The 24,308-nt window shown below is 31.5% G+C and overlaps 4 protein-coding genes across 11 annotated transcripts in view; 2 read left to right on the plus strand and 2 right to left on the minus strand.

The window, feature by feature from the left end:
* LOC125247667 (NACHT, LRR and PYD domains-containing protein 12-like) overlaps positions 1 to 2,287 on the minus strand; it is a 78,774-nt gene extending 76,487 nt beyond the window's left edge. For 5 of the 7 annotated variants that reach the window (XR_007180138.1, XM_048159102.1, XM_048159099.1 and 2 more), the window contains exon 1: positions 2,151 to 2,269. Coding sequence is in view for 4 of the 7 variants with exons in the window: in XM_048159102.1 (XP_048015059.1) it covers positions 2,151 to 2,256 (106 nt within the window). In the remaining 3 variants the exon portion in view is untranslated. Of the gene's footprint in view, positions 1 to 1,478; positions 1,807 to 2,150 lie in introns of those variants that run through there. The other 2 variants (XM_048159100.1, XM_048159101.1) reach the window with 2 other exon arrangements.
* A 315-nt stretch (positions 2,288 to 2,602) lies between these two features.
* Positions 2,603 to 10,454, plus strand: irak4 (interleukin-1 receptor-associated kinase 4). The gene is made up of 11 exons (XM_048159110.1): positions 2,603 to 2,760; positions 3,447 to 3,619; positions 4,012 to 4,188; positions 4,263 to 4,423; positions 4,567 to 4,631; positions 4,840 to 5,064; positions 6,724 to 6,910; positions 7,194 to 7,256; positions 7,334 to 7,492; positions 7,810 to 7,873; positions 10,035 to 10,454. The coding sequence occupies exons 1-10, from the start codon at positions 2,603 to 2,605 to the stop codon at positions 7,861 to 7,863; spliced, it is 1,422 nt and encodes a 473-aa protein (XP_048015067.1). The 3' UTR covers positions 7,864 to 7,873; positions 10,035 to 10,454.
* On the minus strand, positions 7,980 to 23,352 carry twf1a (twinfilin actin-binding protein 1a). The gene is made up of 9 exons (XM_048159111.1): positions 23,222 to 23,352; positions 21,429 to 21,506; positions 21,163 to 21,341; positions 19,207 to 19,302; positions 18,776 to 18,880; positions 17,503 to 17,628; positions 17,266 to 17,416; positions 10,133 to 10,254; positions 7,980 to 8,935 (listed from the first exon to the last, which is right to left on the minus strand). Exons 1-9 carry the CDS (start codon positions 23,244 to 23,246, stop codon positions 8,765 to 8,767), a joined length of 1,053 nt encoding a protein of 350 aa, XP_048015068.1. The 5' UTR covers positions 23,247 to 23,352; the 3' UTR covers positions 7,980 to 8,764.
* Positions 23,353 to 24,125: 773 nt separating this feature from the next.
* Positions 24,126 to 24,308, plus strand: part of tmem117 (transmembrane protein 117) — a 44,644-nt gene continuing 44,461 nt past the window's right edge. Inside the window, exon 1 of one of the 2 annotated variants that reach the window (XM_048159108.1) lies at positions 24,126 to 24,308. This exon is cut by the window's right edge and continues 139 nt beyond it. The gene's annotated coding sequence lies outside the window, so the exon portion shown is untranslated. The other variant, XM_048159109.1, reaches the window with a different exon arrangement.

The raw sequence follows: 24,308 nt of genomic DNA on the forward strand, positions 1-24,308 counted from the left end.
GTGTGATTGACCGATACCTATTTTTTGCCGATTCCAATTTTCTTTCTAAGAACTATAAATGACAACATATACAAAAATCTACTTTTCTTCAATGCAGAGTTTTATTTTTTTATAAAAAAAACAAGTACAAGTCAGTAATAAAATATAAACAGCTCAAATAAATGCCACAGAATAAAAAGAGCTATGAAACTAAGTTTTTCAGGTTAACTGGGTTTTTATTCAGTTAAGAAATACTACAGAAATTAAACTAATCAAATGTAAAATAACACATTGTGTTATTTTGCATTGGTTAGCTTAATTTCTGTAGTCTTTATTGCAAATAATTCTTACCATTAAAGTTATATAACGTATTCAGTCAAAAGTAGAAAGTGATTTTCTTTGACTTTTGTTCTTTGATTAACATGACAGACAGCAGCAGGAATATTGGACTGCTGTCCCTTTAAGAGTCTATGAACGGCGTTCAACGGACCCAATACTGTTATACACAACATGAGTTCACTTTCTTAGCTATTTAACGATTAAAAACTGACAGTGTTTATCTGTGTACTCGCCAAGATTGCCTGTGCCACTGGTTTTGACATACTTTTGTATGTACTTGTTGTGACTCTGTTTGACTTCTGTCTCTGAGACTGAGCATGGCTTGTTCGCTTCACTTATATAGATCAGTAGTGCGCGCGCTTTTGGTGTGACCGCGAAACCTGCGGGAATGACTAAAATTATGCGCAATGGACCCTTCGCTAAGCCACGCCCGAAAACCGCCACAGGCCAATCGTGGTTTAGCAACCGTTACTAGGCGCGGGAGGTCTGTCAAGCTTTCGAGCGAGGGAACATGCCGAAGCGTTGTGCTTATGGATTGTGTTAATCTGATACCCGAGTTTATACGGGGTGGTGGAATTTTTTTCCATTCTCGAAACCTAAAACCCAAGGGGAGAAGTGCCGGTGTTCTGACAATTTGTGCTACCCTGTCAGATTTTACTACCTCCCATTGAAACAGTGGGTAACGTTAGCAAAATCTGAAAAATGCTAACGTTACCTATCAGATTGTGCTTCCAGCGTGATATTAACGTGGTTTATGGCTTTATTAACATCTACACTTTCCCCAACCCTAAACCTACCCTTAACAATAATGCAAGTACAGTAATTGTGTGTTATTTATCATGACGACAATGATGTAATATTGATGTAAAGTTATGCATATGCAGTAAGTCCGGGTAGGTTAGCTAGCTAGCTAACTCAGCACATCTTTGCTTGGAAATAATGACGGTTCTTTGTTCATAATGCATATAATGTATTTTAATGTGAAATAATATGATTAAAGGCAAGACGGAGTAACGTTAGCCTGGCGTGCTAAAATTATAAGCGGGAGAATGTTATCATTGCAAAGTGGTCAGGCTAACATCTTGTGTTTATTCCACAAGACTTATGGATAAGCTGTTTGATTTATAATTATTAGGTTATTTTCACAAATTTCACTTTACCTGCTGTGGATGAACAAAGCTTTTCCTCAATAAACTGTGTGTTTCCCATTTGAATTGTCAGCATATGAGGCGGCTGCTGCTCGCGCTCGGAGCTTTAGCTTCAATTTTGATCAAATTATTTTCTAATCGGTTGCATATTATGTCGTGGATATATCCCTCGAATGCATACTGCAGTCCTTTTTGTCTTGCTCTGTCAGATATTTCACCTGTTCCCCAAAAATGACTAATTATCTCCTTGAAAATGTCTGACACCGGTGCATACACACTGTAAATGACTTGCCAGGCTCGAAAGCTTGACAGGCGTAGCAACAGTAACTAAGGAGGGCGGGGCTTAGCGAAGGAGCATTGTTGGTTTCCATGGTTGCTATACTCAGTGTTTTTCGCCAACTGGCAACCTGTGATGTCGAAATACTATTGGATAAACTGCAGCACACCGTTTTGCACAGACCACAACAAAAACAGACATTCCGAGTAACAAGTAGGTGAACTTAGCATGTTTCTTAAATATCTGCAAACATATTGGGGTATTTTTATGCTTTATTAAAGTAAAAATCTTACATAGAGCCCCTTTAAACATGATGTGATCTAGAAGCTGTCACTGTAAAGACTCCTCGTTTCAGACGCTGAAAATTCAATTCAATGTTGGTCAGTAACTTAAATTCACTAACTTACCTTGAATAATGACAGTATTTGCATATGCTTCTGTCTCCTCCTCTGAAATGACGCCTTGATCATCAAAAGCACTGATCTTCCTTTCACTTCCGTGAAATGTTCTCATGAAGAACTGTGTGTTTCTCTACAGAACAGAACTTTTTTTTATTTCTTCAGCGTCCCCTGCAGGAATAACATGTTTGTGTAATAGTCCATTTATATCTGAGGTAAAAACTCGCTTTTATATGTATAAAACTGACTTTGATATCAGGTGATGAGTGGAGATCCCTGTTTATAGCTCGCATTTCTCGTTTAGTTTCAGGTTAAAGCGGACGTTAAAGGGAGGGGAAATGACAACAGATCACGGAAGTTACTCAATCTCGGAAGACACACGAAAAAAAGCTCTGAATGTGTGTGAAACTTTCAGGAGATCTGAGCGTGTTTATGAAGAATAAACTCGGATTCGGACCGGCATGTGTGACGTCACGCGGGACACCCCGGTTCGGAAGCTCCGGTTCTCCACACTGAGAGCTTTATCTGACCTGCTGGACCCGCAGGACACCTGGAGGAGCGTCATGATGGACATCAGCAAACCCTCCGGAGAGCCCAGATACACACAGCTGCACATCAGGTACATCAGCATCATCATCCGCAGATTTAAAGAGAATCTCTGGATGTTCACAATCACACTGAAACGGAATCAGTTTCCACACAATCAGACCTTCAAAGCGATATGTGTAAAAAAATGATTTTATTTTTATATTTTCAGTTTTAAGTTTCAATTAGACATTCTTTTATGTTTTTGTCATTTTTTATGTTCTATTTTTATGTCAGTTTTACTTTTAATAATTTTACTACTTCAACTTCAACTAGTTATTTGCCCAATGCAACATCTCTAATGTTAAAAAAAAAATCATAGTTTTAAGTTTTTCATCTAATGTTTATATTTTATACCCTCGGTTTCACAGACAAGACTTAAAACTCAAAACTAATCCCAGACTAAAATGCACATTTAAACTGTTTTAACTAAAAGAATATCTTGAAATATGTCAGTGCCATTGTTTTGTTTCAAGATTCACATTAGTAATGGTTTGTTCTAAGTTTATAAAAGCTACTTAAATGTCCTAATTTAACTAAAACCTAATCCTCGCTTAATCTAAACTCTGTCTGTGAAACCAGGCCATAATATTTTATTTCAGCGTGATTTCATTTACTGGTGATGTTTGCCTCTTTAACACTCACCACTACAGTACTGGGGTGTTTCGGACGGTTGCTAAGATGTTCAGAATGGTTGCTATGGGTGGCATCTGATTTCAGGAGGTTTGAAGCAGCGGTTCTCCAGGGAAAGAGTCCCACGATGGAGATGCTGTTCGACTGGGGAACCACAAACTGTACTGTTGGAGATCTGGTGGAGATTCTGATCCGACACCAGCTGTTCGCCGCCGTCAGTGTCCTGCTGCCAGACGACGAGATCTGCCGCACTAAAGCAGGTATTCTCACCGGCCAATCTCACTGTCTACATTGATCCGGATATGTTTGAAAACTGTTTATGCACACCATCAACACTAGCATTTTCCAAAAGAAAATGATGCTTTTTGAAATGTATCTGTAGATGTATTACAGTCAGCATAAAACTGAACGAGTGAGTGAAACGCTTCTCAAACAAGAACAAATGTAGGGCGGGGCTTGATTTTGTCTGTGGGGAATTGATTGGATGGTTGTGGTTTGCTATTGGTGGATCTTATTTGAGTGACAGGTTGCCCCGCCCTCATCATCAGAGAAGAGAAGAGATGCTGCAAGAGCGAGGAGAAGATATTCTGATTCATTAAAAAAAAATGATGTGCATCAATAAATCATTAATAATAATCACTCTCGAAATCAGGCTCATCCGGGGTGTCCGTCTGCGCACCGCGGCGTGAAGAAGAGCTTCGTCCGTCTGCGGCCTGCATGCAGGGATGCGTCCGTCCCGAGGTCACTAAACCCGTTCAGCAGGAGACGCGTGTGATGGAGCCTGACAGCAGCACCGGACCGGAGGAAAACTCATGGAGCAGCTCTGAAGGTCTTTATATATCCATCCACTTCATCAATTCAGTCATCCGTTTCCCATCAGCACCTAAAACCTCTCTTACCCAGGTTTCCACACGTTCTCTCACCGTGAGCTGACGGCCATCACGGGGGACTGGGACGATCGGCCCGTGTCGGACGGAGGCTGTCGGCTGGGCGCCGGCGGGTTCGGTGTCGTGTTCAGAGGCTGGATGGGAGACACATATGTAGCTGTGAAAAAGCTCAATCCTGTGAGTTTGAGCTCAGTCATGAAATAAACATGTTTGCAAACCATTTTACTTCTGCATTTGAATGAGAGCAGACAGTAAATAAGATCTAAACAAACTTAAAAAGTGTGTGTTAGCACATAATGGTCATGTTTGGTTTGTTGTAGATGGACGACGGATCACCTGAAGACCTCAAGACTCAGTTTAACCAAGAGATTCAAACTCTCAGGAGGTACAAATATAGTACAAATATATTTAAAGATAATTACATGACATGCATTTTATAATTACTTTATAAAAATAACTATGGATTGGTATATGAAGGTTTTCTATATAATTTTACTATATATAGATTATATATGAAATCGATTTATAAATAGCCAAACGTTTTATATATATATATATAGGAGATTTATAAGAACGTCTCACTCTTCACACAGTCTGAAACATGAGAATCTGGTGAAGATGGTGGGTTTTTCCAGCGATGGGCAGCATCTGTGTTTGGTGTACGCGTTCATGCCCAACGGATCTCTGCTGGACCGGCTGGCGTGTTCGGATGGCAGTTCTCCTCTCTCGTGGCCGAGCAGATGTTCGATCAGCGCAGGAACCGCTCGAGGTCTGCAGTACCTGCACCAGAACAACCACATCCATAGAGACGTCAAGAGGCGAGTGTCACACATTTTACAAGTCATTTGGTTTTGGTTTTCTACGTTTGTAACTTCAAACAACTGCTCCGGAAACGTTTTGATGTGACCTGGTTTCTGTTTTAGACACAAACATGTTCCATAAAGTAAAGTATTTTTAGTGAGTTGTCAGAAACATTTAATTTCAAAATTGTTTTAAAATAAAGGTTGCAGTTGAGTTTGATTTTGATGTCTGGATAAAATTCAATATATGTAAGATGTTTTTGAAAGAGTCTCGTCTGCTCACCAAGCATTGATCAAAAATATACGGAAGAGGATTAGGGCCAAGCAATAATAAAAAAATAAAACCATCTCGAGATTAAAGTTGTTAAATTTCGAGAAAAAACTCGTTAAATTTCAAGAAAAAAGTCGAGATAAAATGTTGAGAATAAACTAGTTAAATTACGAGAAAAAACTCGTTAAATTACGAGAAAAAAGTCGAGATAAAATGTTGAGAATAAACTAGTTAAATTACGAGAAAAAACTCGTTAAATTACGAGAAAAAAGTCGAGATAAAATGTTGAGAATAAACTAGTTAAATTACGAGAAAAAAGTCGTTAAATTACGAGAAAAAACTCGTTAAATTACGAGAAAAAAGTCGAGATAAAATGTTGAGAATAAACTAGTTAAATTACGAGAAAAAACTCGTTAAATTTCGAGAAAAAAAGTCAAGATAAAATGTTGAGAATAAACTCGTTAAATTACGAGAAAAAAGTCGTTAAATTACGAGAACAAACTCGTTAAATTTCGAGAAAAAAGTTGAGATAAAATGTTGAGAATAAAGTCATTAAATAACGAGAATAAAGTCATTAAATTACGAGAATAAAGTCATTAAATTACGAGAACAAACTTGTTAAATTTCGAGAAAAAAGTCGAGATAAAATGTTGAGAATAAAGTCATTAAATTACGAGAATAAAGTCATTAAATTACGAGAAAAAAGTCATTAAATTACGAGAATAAACTCATTAAATTACGAGAATAAAGTCATTAAATTACGAGAATAAAGTCATTAAATTACGAGAACAAACTTGTTAAATTTCGAGAAAAAAGTCGAGATAAAATGTTGAGAATAAAGTCATTAAATTACGAGAATAAACTCATTAAATTACGAGAAAAAAGTCGTTAAATTACGAGAATAAATTCGTTAATTTAATGAGTTTATTCTCAACATTTTATCTCGACTTTTTTCTCGAAATTTAACGAGTTTTTTCTCGAAATTTAACAACTTTAATCTCGAGATGGTTTTTATTTTTTTTATTATTGCTTGGCCCTAATCCTCTTCCGTAAAAATACAGTAAAAATTCTGAAATATTATTAAATGTAAAATATCTGTTTTCTATGTGAATATATAGTAAAGTGTAATTTATATCCAGTGATCAAAGCTGAATTTTCAGCATCATTACTCCAGTCTTCAGTGTCACATGATCCTTCAGAAATCATTCTAATATGATGATCTGATGCTCAAGAAACATTTACGAACTTTGATCAAATAAACACAGCTTTGATGAGCAGAAGAGACTCTTTCACTAACACTAAGTGTATTTGACCTCATCATGTTCAATAATGTTTGTGGGGTTTGATTCTAGAGTAACTCACAAATTTATAAAACAATCATCCACGTTATTTCATCCGTTCCGCAGCGGGAACATCTTGTTGGACGAAGGCTTCGTTGCGAAGATCTCCGACTTCGGTTTGACGCGAGCTTCATCCAAACAGTCGTGCTCGACAGTCATGACGGGGAGGATTGTGGGAACTACGGCATACATGGCGCAGGAGGCCCTGAGAGGAGAGATCACTCCTAAATCAGACATCTTCAGCTTCGGTGTGGTACGTTCATCATTACAGTCAGCAATACCTCTTTTCTTCTCTATTGTCGTGTCGTATGTAGAGTGAAACGCTTCTCAAACAAGAACAAACGTAGGGCGGGGCTTGATTTGTTCTGTGGGGAATTGATTGGATGGTTGTGGTTTGCTATTGGTGGATTTCATGTGAGTGACAGGTTGCCCCGCCCTTGTCATCAGAGAAGAGATTCTGATTCAAGATTATTAAAACAATAATGATGTGCAGCAATAAAAAACACCAGAAATGATATTTTGTGTTTATTGTGCAGGTGTTGCTGGAGATTTTGTCTGGTCTTCCTCCGGTGGATGAAAGCCGTGATCCCAAACTACTGGTGTGTGAACGTTCAGTCAGATCTTCTTGAACTCTCCACGTCTGTGTGTCCGTCTTGGTCATCTGTGTGTGTTTCAGATGGAGATGAAGGATGAGATCGATGATGACGAGGTCTCTCTGGAGGAGTTCATTGATAGTAAGATGGAGGGATGGCAGATGGAGGAGGTGGAGAGGATGTATGACCTGGCATCTCAGTGTCTCTGTGAGAAGAAAAACAAAAGACCCCCAATCACACAGGTGTGTGTGTGTGTGTGTGTGTGTGTGTGTGTGTGTTAATGTGTTTTCATGGACAATTCAATCACTTGCCAGACATTTGCATCAGATTAATAAGAGAATTAGTGATTACAATGTGTATTTATATGGTTAAAATGTGTATTAACTAATGAGACCTTATTGTAAAGTGTTACTGTTTTTTAAAAATATTTAACAAATCATAAAAAGTGTATTCAAATTTTTAAATTTGACATTTTTGCTGTTAAATTTTGATGCTTATGTAAATGTATAATATGTTTAAATATGTAATTTAGTATTATTATTATTTTCTTAATTGTCAGGTTCTCTCTGAGCTGGAAGATCTTCATCACAAACATTCCCAGAGCTCCGGATGAGCCATTCAGGGTACATCAATATTTATAGTTCAATCCTGTATTGAAATTTAGTCACAAAACGGTCATTTAACATGAGTGTCCATGTGAATCTCTCCTGTGTAATAAAGGACAGTCCATTCAATGATTTAAATACTTTATTTTTTCTCTAAAAAACAAGTATTTCAGGCGTCTGAACACAGACAGGCTACATGTGAAACGTAAGAGCGGCTGCGTCACAGTACGGACGTTAAACAGTGGTTTGCCAAATGACAGTAGATACTCAACATGACCTGTGTTAGTTGACCTAGCAGTGAATTCACTCCCGTCTTCCCTTTTTAGATACTGTGAACGTAATAATTGGCCGTGTGTCCTGATGTGGCTTCATCGTAATGGAATGGAGACGTTTGGGAAATACAAAATACAAAAACATGTTCAAACTAAACAGCATTTGCATAGAAAAATGAGCATCCAAAACACAATCATATCAAAAAATGGCGTAAAAAAAGGACATGTGGGAACCAGTGTTCGATTCATCAGATGTGAACTGTGATTAACATATGAAAAATAGAAAAATAAAACAATGTAACAAAGTAAGACTCAATTAAAGGAATGGCGAATGTTCAGGAACGGGGACGTCTTTTCGTTTCATGCTTCAGCAGTAACTGCAGTTGTGAGTTTGGCACAGTTTAAAATCACAAAAGCCTTTCTGAATTTCATTTATCATGTTAAAATAATTCTATTTGTTCGTTTTAATATGAAACTCGCTCTTAAATCGAAGCACACCTCAAAAACGGCCCACAGAGGCATTTGTGTTTTCGTGCATAGTTCACCGCATCGCTTTCTGCAGGAAATCACGGAAAGTAAACGCTCGACAGCTTTGTGTCCTACAGACGTGGCCTCTTGGGTTTCTGCTGATGTTGGGTTAATCGTCGGCGTCCTCGCCGTCTCCGCGTCCTCGCGTGATCCTGCGGTCGCCTCTCCTGCCGGGCGGCCCACGCGGTTTGGCGAAGGCCTGCTTGTGCGCGTGCTGCTTGGGATGAACCTCGTCGTACAGGAAATCAGCCGTCAGCTCATCACCATTATCGATCTCCAACTGCGGGGAAAAACACACTGAGCTTTGTGTCTGGAAATACATTAAACATTTAGATACAGTTGGTTTAACCTTAGAAATATTAAAAAAGTAAAAACTGGAGTAAAAATAAAGTAAAATCAAATATGAAATAAGAAATAAAAATAGAGAAATAATTATTTAAAATAATAAAAACAAACTTTTTATTCATAATAGATATACTAAGAATTAAAATGTAATAAATAATTAAAATCAAATAAAATATTAAAAATAATCTAAAATAATAAAAAAAATAATCTAAAATAATAAAAAAACAATCTAAAATAATAAATGTATTATTCCTAATAAATATAATAAGAATTAAAATGTAAAAAGTAATAAGAAGTATAATCAAATAAAATTATAAAGATAATTTAGGAATAAAAATAAAATAATAAAAAGTAACTATTTTTATATCTAATAAATATAATAAATCATTTTGGTGACACTTTACAGTAAGATTTCATTTGATAACAAACATGAACTAACAATAATTTTAAGTATAAAAAAATAACATTATAAAAGTCAAAAGTTGTATCTTTTAATATTATTTAATGAACCTGAACTGAATGGACTAACAATGTACAGTTGTATTTTTATTAACATAAACAAACTTATTGAACCCAGAATATTTACATCCCAAACAGAACGAGCCAAAATCAAAACTACCAGAAATAAACCATATAAACCAAAATAAATAAATGAAACATTTATATGAAGTTTGTTTATAATTATAAACAATAATTAATTAAATAAATAAATAAAATTAATACATTTTTTATATTAGTTATTTTTTATAATGTATATTATTATAGTGTACCACAGAACTGCTGTAAACAATTATTGCTTTTGTTTTTAGATGAAGCATTATGATGGAGTTTGTTTAGAATTATAAATAAATAAATAAATACAATTTTAAAAAGAAATCAAATTAAATAAGATATAATTATATAAATAAAATATTTTAATAAAATAATAAAAAATACTTTATTTTTATTTCTATTTTAATTTTGAATAGTGTATATTTCCTAGAAACTACAGAACTGCTGTAAACTATTTTTGCTCTTGTTTTTTCACACTGCAGACAAATGGAAATGATCTACTGTATGTAGAGCTGAACATATTGAACCCAGTCTATTCCTCTATTCATGTTCTGAACGGAAGGAGTAAATCCAAACTGACCTTCTTCTCCACCTCCATCTGGAGTTTGTTCTCCACCATCTCCAGCAGTGGATTCTTACAGCTGGAGTACAGCATCCGCTCACGGATCCCACAGCTGTATCCCGGCATGGAGTAAATGAACACTGACACAAACCAGAGCAGAAGAAGGAAATCATGTCATTTCACTGATGGTCAAACATGAGTCTACAGCAGTGGCCAAAACAGATGTCCGGCCTCGGAAAACTGACTTTATTCAAATATGATTAAAAATGCATTAAAAATACATTAAAATGCATTAAAGATAACGCAATGATACATGCCAAATTAAAGTATTAATAACTGATTATGCGTGCTTTTTTTGCATAATAATATAAAACCTGTAGTTTGCCTTTTTTTGTTAAATAATTTTGTTGAAATAAAATTTAGTGTTTTGTTTTTCCTTCATATTTAAAATATTAAATATTTTCCTCATATTTTGATGGTTTAATCAAACTTGCAGGGTCATTAAAAACAAATATCTCCTCTGAACTTCACTTTTGGCCACTACTGTATATAGTGCAAAATATATTCCCTATATTAAATATGCATTATATTTTTTACTTTACCTATCTTCATTATTTAATGCATGTTTGAGTAAATCTGTCATGAAAACAAGTTTACATTACAGTCACCATTTAAATGTTTATAATTCAACAAAGAATTTGAGTAAAAACATATTTAAATTATACAGAGCAGTTTTACATCAACTTTTTAATTGTTTATATTTTTATTAGACTGTTGATTCAATACATTTAATTAATTGATTATTAAATAAACTTTATTTTCAGTATCAGGCTCAAAGACAGCAGAAAGTGGCTCTAGAAAGCCGAAAGATTGATAACTATAACAACTACTATAATGATAACTATGAAGATAACTAAAACAATAACGATAACTATAACAACTATAAAGATAACTATAATGACAAGTATAACGATAACTATAAAGATAACTTAAACGATAACTATAATGATAACTATAAAGATAATAATAATGATAACTATAAAGATAATAATAATGATAAGTATAATGATAACTATAAAGATAACTAAAACGATAATGTTAAGTATAATGATAAGTATAATGGTAACTATAACTATAATGATAACTATAAAGAATAATAATGATAACTATAAAGATAACAATAATGATAAGTATAATGATAACTAAAGATAACTAAAACGATAATGTTAAGTATAATAAGTATAATGATAACTATAAAGATAATGATAAGTATAATGATAACTATAAAGATAATGATAACTATAAAGATAATAATGATAACTATAATGATAACTATAAAGATAACAATAAAGATAATGATAACTATAAAGATAATAATGATAAGTATAATGATAACTATAATGATAAGTATAATAATAACTAAAGATAACTAAAACAATAACTATAAAAATAACGATAATTACAAGTATAATGATAACTATAAAAATAACGATAATTACAAGTATAATGATAACTATAAAGATAACAATAATAACAAGTATAATGATAACTATAAAGATAGCAATAATGATAACTATAAAGATAACAATAATGATAACTATAATGATAACCATAAAGATAACTATATAGATAATTAAAACAATAATGATAAGTATAATGATAACTATAAAGATAATGATAACTATAAAGATAACTAAAACGATTATAATAACTAGAAAGATAACTAAAACGATAATGATAACTATAATGATAACTGTAAAGATAATAACTATAAAGATAACTAAAACAATAACTATAAAAATAACAATAATAATAAAATAAAGATAAAAATAAAAAAAATAAAATAATAATAAAAAGATGCGCATATTCTTGAGCTGAATTTTCATTAATGCAAAATTGGATGGAAACCCGGCTATTGTCTGCATCAAACCATGCTTCCGAACAAATATCATACACTTCTGCGCAGTGGCGTAGCGCAAATCCGCACGGCCCCCCCGCGAGCCGAAAGTTTCAACCAAGAAGGGGAGCCAATGGATATCACACAAGAAGCAACGTGCAAACTTGGCGGAAGAGTTATGCCGGTAAAAGATAAACCTCGGTCAGTATTCAAAGTGAAAGTAAAAGGGACGGAGCTGCCTGACGCTGCAGTAACGGAGCATTTTCCCTCAGAGACGAATTTCAACATAACATGCTGATAACGGTAGCCTATATAACTGTCTTAATTTATTCCATTATTTATCTTGTGGCCCGTACATATAGTGAAACAAATGAGAAGAATAGTATTAAACAGCTTGTTTTAAAATGTTTAAAACATTTTCAAAGAGGAGCTGATAGTCTAATCTTTTATTATCCTCACAGCACGTCAGTTATGCGGTGATGCGCAGTGAAAAATAACACAGGGCTGCCCGCGGACGTGCCTGGCTTTAAATCGGCGCTACTAAACACGGATATCGGCCGATGCCGATATATTAAAAAAAGACAAATATCGCCCGATATATCGGTCGACCTCTAATAAAGATAACCATAATGATAACTATAAAGATAACTATAATAACTATAAAGATAACAATAATGATAAATATAATGATAACCATAAAGATAACTATAAAGATAATAACTATAATGATAAGTATAATGATAACTATAAAGATAATAATAATGATAAGTATAATGATAGCTATAAAGATAACTAAAATGATAATGATAACTATAAAGATAACTATAAAGATAATAACTATAATGATAAGTATAATGATAACTATAAAGATAATGATAACTATAAAGATAATAATGATAACTATAATGATAACTATAAAGATAACAATAAAGATAATGATAACTATAAAGATAATAATGATAAGTATAATGATAACTATAATGATAAGTATAATAATAACTAAAGATAACTAAAACAATAACTATAAAAATAACGATAATTACAAGTATAATGATAACTATAAAAATAACGATAATTACAAGTATAATGATAACTATAAAGATAACAATAATAACAAGTATAATGATAACTATAAAGATAGCAATAATGATAACTATAAAGATAACAATAATAACTATAATGATAACCATAAAGATAACTATAAAGATAATTAAAACAATAATGATAAGTATAATGATAACTATAAAGATAACTAAAATGATAATGTTAAGTATAATGATAAGTATAATGGTAACTATAACTATAATGATAACTATAAAGAATAATAATGATAACTATAAAGATAACAATAATGATAAGTATAATGATAACTAAAGATAACTAAAACGATAATGTTAAGTATAATAAGTATAATGATAACTATAAAGATAATGATAAGTATAATGATAACTATAAAGATAATGATAACTATAAAGATAATAATGATAACTATAATGATAACTATAAAGATAACAATAAAGATAATGATAACTATAAAGATAATAATGATAAGTATAATGATAACTATAATGATAAGTATAATAATAACTAAAGATAACTAAAACAATAACTATAAAAATAACGATAATTACAAGTATAATGATAACTATAAAAATAACGATAATTACAAGTATAATGATAACTATAAAGATAACAATAATAACAAGTATAATGATAACTATAAAGATAGCAATAATGATAACTATAAAGATAACAATAATGATAACTATAATGATAACCATAAAGATAACTATATAGATAATTAAAACAATAATGATAAGTATAATGATAACTATAAAGATAATGATAACTATAAAGATAACTAAAACGATTATAATAACTAGAAAGATAACTAAAACGATAATGATAACTATAATGATAACTGTAAAGATAATAACTATAAAGATAACTAAAACAATAACTATAAAAATAACAATAATAATAAAATAAAGATAAAAATAAAAAAATAAAATAATAATAAAAAGATGCGCATATTCTTGAGCTGAATTTTCATTAATGCAAAATTGGATGGAAACCCGGCTATTGTCTGCATCAAACCATGCTTCCGAACAAATATCATACACTTCTGCGCAGTGGCGTAGCGCAAATCCGCACGGCCCCCCCGCGAGCCGAAAGTTTCAACCAAGAAGGGGAGCCAATGGATATCACACAAGAAGCAACGTGCAAACTTGGCGGAAGAGTTATGCCGGTAAAAGATAAACCTCGGTCAGTATTCAAAGTGAAAGTAAAAGGGACGGAGCTGCCTGACGCTGCAGTAACGGAGCATTTTCCCTCAGAGACGAATTTCAACATAACATGCTGATAACGGTAGCCTATATAACTGTCTTAATTTATTCCATTATTTATCTTGTGGCCCGTACATATAGTGAAACAAATGAGAAGAATAGTATTAAACAGCTTGTTTTAAAATGTTTAAAACATTTTCAAAGAGGAGCTGATAGTCTAATCTTTTATTATCCTCACAGCACGTCAGTTATGCGGTGATGCGCAGTGAAAAATAACACAGGGCTGCCCGCGGACGTGCCTGGCTTTAAATCGGCGCTACTAAACACGGATATCGGCCGATGCCGATATATTAAAAAAAGACAAATATCGCCCGATATATCGGTCGACCTCTAATAAAGATAACCATAATGATAACTATAAAGATAACTATAATAACTATAAAGATAACAATAATGATAAATATAATGATAACCATAAAGATAACTATAAAGATAATAACTATAATGATAAGTATAATGATAACTATAAAGATAATAATAATGATAAGTATAATGATAGCTATAAAGATAACTAAAATGATAATGATAACTATAAAGATAACTATAAAGATAATAACTATAATGATAAGTATAATGATAACTATAAAGATAATGATAACTATAAAGATAATAATGATAACTATAATGATAACTATAAAGATAACAATAAAGATAATGATAACTATAAAGATAATAATGATAAGTATAATGATAACTATAATGATAAGTATAATAATAACTAAAGATAACTAAAACAATAACTATAAAAATAACGATAATTACAAGTATAATGATAACTATAAAAATAACGATAATTACAAGTATAATGATAACTATAAAGATAACAATAATAACAAGTATAATGATAACTATAAAGATAGCAATAATGATAACTATAAAGATAACAATAATAACTATAATGATAACCATAAAGATAACTATAAAGATAATTAAAACAATAATGATAAGTATAATGATAACTATAAAGATAATGATAACTATAAAGATAACTAAAACGATTATAATAACTAGAAAGATAACTAAAACGATAATGATAACTATAATGATAACTGTAAAGATAATAACTATAAAGATAACTAAAACAATAACTATAAAAATAACAATAATAATAAAATAAAGATAAAAAAAAAAAAAAAAATAATAATAAAAAGATGCGCATATTCTTGAGCTGAATTTTCATTAATGCAAAATTGGATGGAAACCCGGCTATTGTCTGCATCAAACCATGCTTCCGAACAAATATCATACACTTCTGCGCAGTGGCGTAGCGCAAATCCGCACGGCCCCCCCGCGAGCCGAAAGTTTCAACCAAGAAGGGGAGCCAATGGATATCACACAAGAAGCAACGTGCAAACTTGGCGGAAGAGTTATGCCGGTAAAAGATAAACCTCGGTCAGTATTCAAAGTGAAAGTAAAAGTGACGGAGCTGCCTGACGCTGCAGTAACGGAGCATTTTCCCTCAGAGACGAATTTCAACATAACATGCTGATAACGGTAGCCTATATAACTGTCTTAATTTATTCCATTATTTATCTTGTGGCCTGTACATATAGTGAAACAAATGAGAAGAATAGTATTAAACAGCTTGTTTTAAAATGTTTAAAACATTTTCAAAGAGGAGCTGATAGTCTAATCTTTTATTATCCTCACAGCACGTCAGTTATGCGGTGATGCGCAGTGAAAAATAACACAGGGCTGCCCGCGGACGTGCCTGGCTTTAAATCGGCGCTACTAAACACGGATATCGGCCGATGCCGATATATTAAAAAAAGACAAATATCGGCCCGATATATCGGTCGACCTCTAATAAAGATAACCATAATGATAACTATAAAGATAACTATAATAACTATAAAGATAACAATAATGATAAATATAATGATAACCATAAAGATAAGTATAATGATAACTATAAAGATAATGATAACTATAAAGATAATAATAATGATAAGTATAATGATAACTATAATGATAAGTATAATGATAGCTATAAAGATAACTAAAATGATAATGATAACTATAAAGATAACTATAAAGATAATAACTATAATGATAAGTATAATGATAACTATAAAGATAATAATAATGATAAGTATAATGATAACTATAAAGATAACTAAAACAATAACTATAAAAATAACGATAATGACAAGTATAATGATAACTATAAAGATAACTAAAATTATAACTATAATGATAACTATAAAGATAACTATAAAGATAACCATAATGTTAACTATACTGATAACCATAAAGATAACTATAATAACTATAAAGATAACAATAATGATAAAGATAATGATAACCATAAAGATAACTATAATGATAACTATAAAGATAATGATAACTATAAAGATAACAATAATGATAAATATAATGCTAACTATAAAGTAGGGGTGTCACGATTCTCCAAATCCTCGATTACATTTTCGATTCTAAGGTCACGGTTCGATTCGATTCTTGATTTTTACATTTATTTTTTTTAAAGCACAGGTTGCTATGCTATTTTTCAGACTAGACTTTTATGCAATATAATATCTGATATCTAATATCTAATATCCAGCAATCTGTAGTCAAGGCAACTAAATGTGCACTGCTCAGACCTTCAATAACTTTCTCTTTTACATTATTGTACATGTTCTGTTTATTATAAGCAGGCGCTGCAGTTTTATCGTCTGTCATTTTAAATGCTCGAGCTTGTTAAAGCAGGATGGATTTTAATTTGGCTCAATGTTTTTATCGTTCATCAGCTGGAAAAAAATCGTTCTAAAATGATTCCAAGTTTGTTATTGTTTTATATTTAGAACGATTTTTAGAACGACATTTTTATCTTATAGTTATCATCTGAGGTGTGAACAGGCCTTATTTAATTTCACACTCAAACGATGATCAAACGCAACTGAAAGTACCTGCAGACTCCAGGTAGTCGCCCTCGTGTGAGTGTTTGAAGCGGAAGAAGTGATACCGTGCCGCATCTTTGGGGATCCTCTTGGGTAAATCTTTCACCTCAGTGGCGTCCGTGTTCGACAACATGATCAACTCCTTCTCAAAATTGATGATCTTTGGAGATAAAATGACAGATATCAACCACAAAATCTCTCTCTTTACTGTTGTATAAATGATGAATAAACATGTGCATCTCTCACCAGCTGAACATAGTTGAGTTTTTTGTCCTTGAACTGTTGTAACGCAGTTACGGCCTCTCCGTCCAGAGGGAACGCCACACCCTGAAGAGTCTGCTTAGTAGTGTTCACATGAATATCTGTATGGACCTGCACACACACACGCGGCGACTGATTAATAACATTTATGTATTTTTACAAAGTGACTTACATTGCATTCAATTTGATTAGTTCATGCAGGACGATGAGGTTCATATGGTTTCTTTATCTTTTGATTCATGTCACTGATTTATTTTCAGGCATCATCTCTTTTGAACTGTTGTGAATTATATATATTAAACATTTAGATGCCATTGATATAAATAAATTTAGATGAATTAGAAATAAATAAAAAATAAAATCAGATCAAATTATGAATTCTAAAAATATACTAAACTGTTTCCTAATTTAAGTTTTAATAGTGTTTATTTCCAAGGTACCACAGACCATTTTTTTTTTACACACTGCAGACGAGTCAAAATGAAGATGTGGTCATTTACTGTGTGTAAATTAAGGTCATTTATTCAGTGCTGCCAGCTTTTATTTTAAACCTGCAAGTGGGCTTTTTAAGGAAATTGAAACCTCTTCTTCCTGTTTGCACTGTATTCTGTGCTGATTGGCTGGTTTCAGGAATGGGCCTGGCCAGGGTGTTTCACTACATGTCCTTATATAGTCGTGAGTTCAGGACTGATGATTTCCACTCAGAATCACATGACCAACTCTATTATCAGTATTAACAAGAGTCACTCACTTATAAAAACAGGACAACAATTTAAAAATGTATTTTAAAAGACCCTAACAAATATTTACCATGGTATCCACCAAAATACCATAGATATTTCAGTAACTACTAGCAAAAAGACTACATATATTCCCTTTATTACATATGCATTATATTTTTACTTAATCTGTCTTCATTATTTAATGTATGTTTGAGCACATCTGTCATTTTTATCATAGCCAGCATTTAAATGTTTATATTTTAACAACAGAAACATAATTATATCATTAAAAAGTTAATGTTAAAACATCTTTATGTGTAATTTATTTATTTGTGTGTTAATTATTAAATTACTTCGACTTAATTGATTATTAAATAAACTTTATTTTTGGTTTTGGCTCAAAACTGGCAGAAAAAGTTGTTCATGTCAGTTCACCATTCATTAACTAATGTAAACAGATGCAACGTCACTACGGTCAGCCAACATGCTGAGAATTCTGGGCCGAGAACGGTGTGTGTGTGTGTGTGTGTTTGTACCTCACTAAGTTTAATCTGTCGTAGCTCCTCCTCGGCTGCCGTCAGTGGCAGAGGGGCCGACTGAGCCGTGACGTGTTTCTTGTATCCGCTGAGAGAAACATCATCCTGCCACACAGACAAACACACTTTATACAAGCAGATTATATTCTTAAAATGTTTCTTGAGCAGCAAATCATCATATTAGAATGATTTCTGAAGGATCATGTGACACTGAAGACTGGAGTAATGATGCTGAAAATTCAGCTTTAAATCACAGGAATAAATTACACTTTACTATTTATTCACATAGAAAACAGCTGTTTTACATTTTAATAATATTTCAGATTTTTTACTGTATTTTTGATCAAATAAAGCAGAAGAGACCCCAGACTTTTGACCGGTAGTGTATGTCTCAACTGCTTCATTTCATGTCCGCACTGAACTTCACAAACCTTTACAGTGCCGAATATCTCATCTTTAATGTGTCCGAGGCCGAACTCCTTCTTCAGCGTGGCTCTGGTGGCGGCGTACAGCATTTTGTGCCGCACCTGTTAGAAAAAGCGATAACAAACAGACTGTGATAAGAGTTTAATATGAAAACCAACTCAAGCACAAACACACTGTCAGTCGCACGACACACTCGCAGCTGTGATCAGAGCCAAAACACTGCCATCTGGAGACTGACGGGATGATGGACGACAAACTAAAACATGGCTGATTAAAGGCGACTGACTATCACTGGCTACTACGTGATGAAGAGTAAATCTTCACAGAGAAATACAGTCATTTTAACTTAAAAACACTAACCCAGACCCCTTTAAGAGACCAAAAATCTGTGAAAAAGAGTGTGCTCAGATCTCACTGTGGTCAACAATACAATATTTTATAATGATACTATTAAATAACTGATAAATAAATAATTAATAACAGCATTAATATTTATAATGAATAATATTATTTCATAATTATTATTATTATATGTGATAAAATAATATTCAGCATAAATCTACTAAATGGATATTTATAATGAATAATAATAATAATAATAATGTAATAATTATTATTTTTAATTCTTATTCATATGAATTTTATTGAATATTTATAATAATATAATTTTATGATTAATAAATAATTATTAAATAACTGAAATAAATACTAAATAAATGTTTATAATGAATAATATAATTTTGTAATAATAATAATAATTATTATTATTATTATTTTGAATTCTTATAAACATAAATATTTATAATATATTTTATAATGAACAAATATAAAATAATTATTATTAAATTTCTGATAATAATAACTAAATTAATATTTATAATGAATAATATTATTTTATGATTATTATTATAAATTTTAATTATAACATAATATCCATTATAAATTACTAAATTATGGTAATATAATTATTAAATAACTGATAAATAAACAATTAATAACTAAATTAATATTTATAATTAATAATATTATATTATTGTATAATTATTAATTTTATTATAAGAATTACTTCTGATTCTTATAAAATATGTATAATAATATGTTCTATAATCAACAAATATATAATGATAATTATTAAATAACTGATAAATAATTAATAATAACTAAATGAATATTTATAATTAATAATATTATTTTACGATTAATATTATCAATATAACTGATAAAATAATACCCATTATACTAAATCACGGTAATATTTTTAATGAATAATAATAATGAGTTTAAATTCTTATTAATATAAGTATTTAGAATAGTAAATTTTTTTCATTAAATGTAAATATTCCTTATTAAATAATTTATAAATAAATCATTAATAACTAAATGAATATAAAAAATATTATTTAATAATAATAATAATAATAATCATTATTATTATTATAAAATTATATTATTCATTATAAATATTAATTTATTTAATTATTTATATTTCACTTATTTAAATATTTATATTTAATATTAATTAATCATAAATTATAAAATTATACATATTCAATGTTTATAAGAATTCAAAATAATTCTTAAAACGATAATAATAATAATAATAAAAATTAAATATATTAAAAAGTACTAAGAATAGTACAAAGTAATAGCAGAAGTCTGTTTCAACATCTGGTTTCAGATCAGTTTGACTGTTTCCATTTAAATTGGAAGGATCAGCATGTAAATAAGAGAAGCAGGTTCCAGATCAGTGTTTATCAGCTCAACACACAGACATCAGTTTATCATCTCCGTCGTGCCTGAACACGTATGAGAATGTGAGGAAGAATGTTCAGTCGTGACTGAACCACCTTTTGATGTCCTCCAGTTCTGCTGCTTTAAAGAACCGAAACACTGATCTGAAGAACCTGTGATAAAACATCAAGAACTTCATTCATCTCCAACAGATCATGGTGATCTCTTACGGGCGAGTGGTCAGGTGACCAGGCGATGAAGATCCACTCGTGTCCCAGACTGTTGGTGGAGTCGAGGCGGAACAGGATGTAGCAGGGCAGCTCTTTATCCAGCACAGGAAGTAGAAGGCGGTCGTAGTCTTCCTCCCAGCCGCCAGCCGCCGCTTTGGTGAGGCCTAAAACCAGCTCCTCTGAAACCACATCAATAACTCATACTGCGCACTGACTTTTGTCCCAATTAATGTTTAAGTCACAAAGTGTTTATGATTATTAGATACCATTTTCAATCACGATCTTCAGGAGTCTGTACTGTCCGTTCCTGGCGTTGCCAAAAACATCCTTGACCTCTTCAGCCGCTGGAAGACGAGAGGACAAACATGTGAACTACACGCAAACACTCGGAAACACACACACACACACACACACACACACACAGTTTATTAATATTATTCTGATGACTGCAGAAACACTGTCAATGAAATAAAAGAAAAAGTTGCATGAAAACAAACACAGTGACAATATTTATTAGTCAGAAATCTGACATTATTAGTTAATATGAAGATTTTGGTTCAAATTTATATCAATATCTAAATTAACATGTAGGTTTTCAGACGATGTGACTAATCGTTATTTCATATAAGCTGCATATAATAATAATAATAGTGATGATGATGATTGAGTGATTGAGATACAATATGATAGATTCTTTTTATATGATATCTTAGTCATAATTATGATTTAGTATGCCATGATTTTGACTTTTTGTCATAATTATGACTTCTTATGCCATAATTTAATTTTTTTTTATCTCATAATTGATTTTGTCACAATTTTGTCTTAATCTCATAACTGACTTGCCATAATTTTGTCTGTTTATATGTCATAATTTTGACTTTTAATCTTATAAAAATGACTTACTGTCATAATTTAGACATTTTGTCATAATTATTACCTTTTACGTCATCATTTCGACTTTCATTTCCTAGTTATTAGAAAGCCCTAATTTCAACTTTTCATCTCATAAACACGACTTACTATTTCATAATTTTGACATGTCACAATTTCGACTATTCATCTTAAAGACTTAGTATGACATAATTCTGATAATTTCCATAAATATGACAGCATGTCATAATTTTGACTTTTATGTCATAATTATGACTTTTTATGTCATAATTTCGACTTTTTATCTCATAAACATGACTATGTCCTAATTTTGACTTGTTGTCACAATTTTGACTATTAATCTCATAAATGACATAATTCCGCCTTCTTATGTCATAATTATGCCTTTTTATGACATAATTTCTACTTTTTACTTCATAAACATGACTTACTCTGTCATAATTTTGACTTGTAACAATTTTGACTATTAATCTCATAAATGACATAATTCCGCCTTCTTATGTCATAATTATGACTTTGTAATGTTATAATTTTGATAAAAAATGACTTAATATGTCATAATTTCGCCTTCTTATGTCATAATTATGCCTTTTTATGACATAATTTCTACTTTTTACTTCATAAACATGACATACTCTGTCATAAGTTTGACTTGTTGTAACAATTTCGACTATTAATTTCATAAATTACATAATTCCGCCTTCTTATGTCATAATTATGACTTTTTAATGTCATAATTTCGATAAATATGACTTAGTATGTCATAATTTCGCCTTTGTTTGTCATAATTATGACTTTTTATGTGGCTGAACGTGTTCCCACAGTCAGTGTTTTGATCATATATAGATCATATAGATCACAGTATGGTGATATTATGGGCTGCATATGGAGCGTGAGCGCGCGCGCTGAAGGCGTTGCCCGTGCGCTCGTGATCACTGAAGCACAACTCTGCCCATCTCTAAACACTGATACGAGAAATAAATGATCGAGATGGTCTTATTCGTAAAGCTGAGATCTGAGTGAAACCACTGCTGACAGATGCGGTTTATTCACATTTTCATTGATTTTTCTGAATGAATCTCGCCGCTAAGTGAGTCTGTCGCCGCTCGTGCGTTATCATCATACAGATTCAGATTTATAAATCATAAGAATATCTCGCTCTTACCCTGAATACCCGTTTGATGAGACATTATTTCTCTCGGCGGAGGATGTTTGGAGACTCTCAATCCCGGAAGAAGGAAGCGGAGCAGCGGTGACGTCACGTGCCTCTGACGCGTCAACCCTCCATCCGCACTGCGCATGCGCGGACATGATTCGTATTTCGTTTTGTTCTTGTATCCTTTTATTCTATAACATTTTTATACAAATATTTAAATAAAGCATAAAACAATCAAATAAATAAACAAATAAAATACTACAGTAAAGTTAGGCAGTTTGGACACATTTATTAATATTGCTGAGGGAAAAAAAATTATATTTATATTATTATTAAATAAAAAAACAATAGTAATATTAGTAATAAATTGCGATTAACACCAAAACAAATTATTTTGCGTTGTAAAATCAAAATAAGAAAATTGAACACATTTATTATCATCTTTATTTATATAGGGCTTTTTACAATACAGATTCACTCTAAAATATTAATTGAGATAATACTATTATTGAGAACAATATTGGTTATATTAATTTGATTTATTTCTAATTATTATTAAAAAGGGCTGTCAAACGATTAATCGTGATTAATCACATACAAAATAAAAGTTTGCGTTTGCCTAATATATGTGTGAGTACTGTGTGTAATTAATATGTATAAATACACACAAATTAATGTATATATTTAAGAGTAATATATTATTTATGTACAAAATATTTTTATGTATATATATTATAAATGATATAAAAATATAAATAAATACATATACATATAATTTCTCAAATATATACATGAATATGTTTGTATTTATATATACATAATAATTACTCAGTATTATATTAGGCAAACTCAAACTTTTATTTTGTATGCGATTAATCGTTTGACAGCCCTATTATTAAATAAACGAAACAACAGTAATACAAAATTTGATTTACACAACAAATACAGCTGTTAAATAAATAAATAAATAAATAAATACAAATATCAATCCTAACACAGAGAGGGAGAGGGAGAGAGGGGAGGGTCTGTCTCCATGTTGTGATGATTGTGATGTTTTGTTTCTCCTTCTGTAATCGCATGTGGCGCGCGGACGCGT

This window comes from Megalobrama amblycephala, linkage group LG15 (assembly GCF_018812025.1).
Source record: "Megalobrama amblycephala isolate DHTTF-2021 linkage group LG15, ASM1881202v1, whole genome shotgun sequence".
Lineage (NCBI taxonomy): Eukaryota > Metazoa > Chordata > Actinopteri > Cypriniformes > Xenocyprididae > Megalobrama > Megalobrama amblycephala.

What these genes read in the sequence shown, in the direction of transcription:
- irak4 (XM_048159110.1), top strand. Translation starts at nt 2,603, where the DNA reads ATGTGTGACGTCACGCGGGACACCCCGGTTCGGAAGCTCCGGTTCTCC. An exon ending in CTCATGGAGCAGCTCTGAAG is followed by an intron (nt 4,189 to 4,262) that starts GTCTTTATATAT and finishes TCTCTTACCCAG; the next exon opens with GTTTCCACACGTTCTCTCAC. An exon ending in ACATCTTCAGCTTCGGTGTG is followed by an intron (nt 6,911 to 7,193) that starts GTACGTTCATCA and finishes TTTATTGTGCAG; the next exon opens with GTGTTGCTGGAGATTTTGTC.
- twf1a (XM_048159111.1), bottom strand. Translation starts at nt 23,246, where the DNA reads ATGTCTCATCAAACGGGTATTCAGG. An exon ending in GGTCACCTGACCACTCGCCC is followed by an intron (nt 19,303 to 21,162) that starts GTAAGAGATCAC and finishes TTTTTCTAACAG; the next exon opens with GTGCGGCACAAAATGCTGTA. An exon ending in AGATATTCGGCACTGTAAAG is followed by an intron (nt 18,881 to 19,206) that starts GTTTGTGAAGTT and finishes TCTGTGTGGCAG; the next exon opens with GATGATGTTTCTCTCAGCGG.